The 4313-nt window shown below is 34.8% G+C and overlaps 1 protein-coding gene across 1 annotated transcript; it reads right to left on the bottom strand.

Moving 5' to 3' along the window:
* Positions 1–654: 654 nt before the first annotated feature.
* LOC115977082 (umecyanin-like) lies at positions 655–2106 on the bottom strand. Its single transcript, XM_031098734.1, has 2 exons — positions 1734–2106; positions 655–1274 (listed from the first exon to the last, which is right to left on the bottom strand). Exons 1-2 carry the CDS (start codon positions 1918–1920, stop codon positions 916–918), a joined length of 546 nt encoding a protein of 181 aa, XP_030954594.1. The 5' UTR covers positions 1921–2106; the 3' UTR covers positions 655–915.
* Between the last annotated feature and the right edge of the window lie 2207 nt (positions 2107–4313).

Genomic DNA, 4313 nt, shown 5'->3' with positions numbered 1-4313 from the left:
ACTTAAAGATCTAGACGGCGACGTTGACCTCCATGAGTCCATGTCCATGTCCAGATCGACGAGCTCCAAGTCAAATTTTCCGTTGCCGCTGTCATTGTAGTTGATGCCGACTTAACAAAAACAAAGCTTGATTCTCAACCATCCAATACAAGTATCTCTTTTATTTTATTTTCACCCACTAATCTGAGATTTTTCCCGATCTCATTTCACTATTTCTGTGCAAATCTAAGAAGTTTGTACTTTTCTTCTTATTATTCTTCGGATACAAGAACCGGTTTAACCGTAGCTGTTCCCGGTTGTTTAGGTTGAACCAGCGGCTTTCGTTTTTTCCTTGCTTTTTCTTTAATTTTCAGTTTTTAATGATAACCGATTAGATTAGTGTTCTATTTTTAAAACAATTAAAAGTGATAAATCCACGTAAGAGTGGCAAAATATCACAGTATGTGGGCTAAATTTGTGGACCTAAATATCTCAGCAAACAGGAGTTGATTGGTAAATATGTAGTTTCTCTTCCCATATTAATAATAAGTCTCACCATGAATTTAATTAGTAAGACTTACTATTTATATGAAATGAGAAAATATATATTTATGATACTCTAAAAATACACAATAATTTTCCTCGCCAATGCCTTAATTTCAGATTTTTGTAACGGACACAATTGAACATCTCAAAAAGATTTATTCAAATACAGCACAATTATCATCAAACTAATGGTCTATTAACAGCCACATAAAACCCTATCCAAAAAAAAAAAAAAACAGCCACATAATCTCTCAATAATTTCATCAAACTAATGGTCTATCAACAGCAACATAATATCTCTCAATAAAAAAAGAAAAAATAGCCACATAATAATAAAGCTGAGTTTAATTACTACACGAGACAAAAGCCAGAAATTAAACAAATATAAAACTAATAAAAGAAAGCTAAGGCAATAGTCATGAAAACAAGAGGCAAGGTAGCTGCAAGAGGAGAGGCGGAGCTGCCGGCTGGTGGTGGTGGTGGTGGTGGTGAAGAAGAAGGTGTAGTTGGGGGTGATCCTGGTGAAGCGGCTTCTGTTGAGCTCCCGATGCTAATGGTCAACTTTTGTCCACTCCTACAGTGACCACCGTTTGAGAAGGTGCAGATGAAGTAGTGGGGGCCATTGGAATTTATGGTGTAGTTATATGGTCCTGTGGTTACATTGGTGATAGCATTGGCGATGGAGCAGGCGTCATAATCGGTTTTGCTTACTGTGGCTACGTCATGTTGGCCAGTCATGAAGTTGAACTCTGCAAATAAATAAATAAATAAATCATGAGTTCATCACAAACGGAAAAAATAAATAAATAAAATCATCCCTACAAAGTTTAACCTATAATCGATTTTATTCTCTAAATTTAAAGTGATCACTTTATTAGATATATCAAGGATAAAAAGCGATCAGTTTAAATTTGATAGGTGTTAAAATCAATTATTTTAGAGTTTTCATAGGAACTAATTAAAAAACATCACTATTAATTTTTTAGGGGTAAAAGTGATCGTTATAAACTTGTGGTACTAAAATTGCTCGATGCTAGAGTTTATAGTGTCGAAGATTATAGAACTAGTGTTTACCAAAAAAAAAAAAAAAAAGAAGATTATAGAACTAGTGCAAATGAATTGAAAGAGTCCAAGATCAATTAAAACGCAATAAAATTTATGAAAAGCTCTAGTAGAATTTGGGGTTTTGAACATGTAGTGGAGCTTACCTAGAACATCACCAAGAGAAAAGTTTTTCCCGTTAACCCAGGTTGTGTAAAAGGTTGAAGAGGAAGGAACGGCCCAACCGGTAGTATCTCCTACCACATAATTAACAGCTTCTGATACTTGTACCACTGCTGCTAGTGCAGTTAGAACAACAACAACAACAATTGTCATGCTTATTGGATTAGCCATCTTTGTGTTCTCAGTGATTCTGGTCGCCCTGATACTCTCTTCTGTGTGTTTTTGGCTTTCTGGGTCTCAGAGATTCTGTGTGTCTCTAAATGCCTGGTGTTCTTATTGTTATATAGAACTATATAACAATAGGAAATCTACCAATCTTGTTGGGAGTAGTTGAGCGATTTTAATGGCTCGCTGCACATGTTAGAATTAGAGCCAATGGAAATGTCACTGCATGACCGATACTCTCATCAGCATCACCAAAAAAAAGTCAATGGGAAGAACAGTCCAGCAAAAATCAATAGCAAATAGCAAAATAGGGAAAAAAAAATTAAAAAAAACTAGTAAGTTGCTGCGATGCATTGATTATGTTGCATTGATTATATTGTAACGTTTTATGTGAAACAATTTTGAATAATATTGTATATATATTATAGTATAATTGTTATAGTACTTTATTAGTAATAAGTTCATTATAATAAGTAATTGACAATTATAAATTGCACACCTTTCAAGCTAAACAAAATAATAATAAAAAATACAGAAATTTAATATTTAAAAAAAAAAAAAAAAAAAAAAACTTTAATGAACCATTAAAGCAAAACTCAATTTATTGTAGGAAAAAGTCCATACGTATTTTTTTATTGAAATATCAAGTGGTTTACTCAAGAAAGAAGCTTTGGAGTCTAAAGAATGAGGATTGAATAGTTGTTTTGTTTTTCCTCTGCATATTTAATTGCCATTAACTAAATCCCCTCCATCCTAGACAACAATTGTTTGATCCCTATAATCCAATTTAAGATTTACAGCAAGTTTAGCTTTTGTTTATTTTGAAAAGACCAGCTTACTCAAGCCATATGCTAAGATTAAACAAACTTGAAAAGGACAATAACAATGAGACTTTTTCAATACAATAAACAATTATCAATTTCTCAGTTCTAGACTTCAAGTATCTTTTAATTTGGAAATCGATATACACAATAACACAACCTATAAAAGAAAATAGCAAAACAAAGGATCTCACTATCTTAACTCTACCTATTTGTAAGTGAAGAACTCAATTTTTGAAAGTAGCAAAGGATAGCTTGAACTCATACATGTCAAGGCCACTTAATGTTTGATGGATAGCCACTAGCTACAATGAAAGATCACAAGAGCAACAGGTTTCTTCTATTGGCTTGGGGTTTTAAAAAATTATGAGCATGGAAACAAAATTTGAGAATAGCTGTATTTTAGGAAATTTAACTATTAAAGGATTTTATATATATATATATATATATATATATAGAGAGAGAGAGAGAGAGAGAGAGAGAGAGAGAGAGAGAGAGAGAGAGAGAGAGAAAGTGTTTTCCAATGAGAAAGAAAGAGAATGGAGACATATAGTCGAAGTTGAGAGGGGAATGGAATGCATGAGAGAGAGGTTGGAGAGTAAAAGGTTTAGGAAATCCTACATTAATCATTATAGCAAAATATTGATAACTACATTAGCATCCATAACAGTGGAGCAAAAAATATAGTTATTTGGCACCTACAAAAATCACTTTATCTATTTTACCTCTTCACACCCCATAGCAATGGGGCTATATTTTTAGCTATTTGATTAAAATAATACAAATAACTCATTAAAATAATAATAAAAACATCCATTGAAAAAAAAAAAACTAAAATAAAAAATACACCAGCATAGCACAGCACAATCATCCACCACCACCAATAGCCCACAGCAAGAAAGAAAAAACCAACACACAATCACCACCCCTTCGCACTCGTCCCGTTCCTGACTCATCCGAGTTAACTCGGCCCACTCGTCCTTCCTCAGATCATAAACCCACGCCGATTCCAACGTGTTCTTGTTCTCATGGTGCCCGCCCGCTATGTAAACCCGAATCGAAAAGGCTTCGATAGTGAAAAATGAGCGCTTAGATAGCATGTCGTTGCTGCGTCTCCAACGATAAGTCGTGAAGTCGTAGACGAACACATCGACAACCGAGTTGTAACTCGCTGGGTCCCACCCACCCATCAAAACCAGCTTGCCAACTAAGAAAACAATAGTAACCCATTTGGGTACTTGGGAATCGAGTCGACTTGGTGATAGGGAGATCGGCGATGGGGCTTGGGGTGGGTCGGTGGAACAGATCAGCGATAAGGGAGCTGGTCGGCGAGCTGAGGGAGATGAGGGAGCTGGTCGGTGAGCTAGAGAGAAAAAACAAATTAAGGAAGAAAGACAAAAGAAGAAAAGCCGGAGAGAGAGAGAGAGAGAAAGAAAATAGGAAATGTTTGTTTAATGAGAGAAGAGAGAAAAGTGTAATAATTTTTTTTTTTTTTTTTTGAACTTTGAACTACAGTGCACATCTAAAATTTTTAGCTTTAGCTCCACTGCTACAATCCTCTTTTTTTTGTGTTTTAGT

This window comes from Quercus lobata, chromosome 2 (assembly GCF_001633185.2).
Source record: "Quercus lobata isolate SW786 chromosome 2, ValleyOak3.0 Primary Assembly, whole genome shotgun sequence".
Classification (NCBI taxonomy): Eukaryota; Viridiplantae; Streptophyta; class Magnoliopsida; order Fagales; family Fagaceae; genus Quercus; species Quercus lobata.
The sequence above is the reverse complement of the archived record's forward strand: the minus strand, read 5'-3'. Positions and strand labels throughout refer to the sequence as shown.

Bases quoted from the DNA above. Each gene is read 5' to 3' on its own strand.
- LOC115977082 (XM_031098734.1), bottom strand. From the start codon at position 1,920: ATGGCTAATCCAATAAGCATGACAATTGTTGTTGTTGTTGTTCTAACT. The intron at 1,275-1,733 runs GTAAGCTCCACT...ATTTATTTGCAG, and splicing joins TTCTCTTGGTGATGTTCTAG to AGTTCAACTTCATGACTGGC.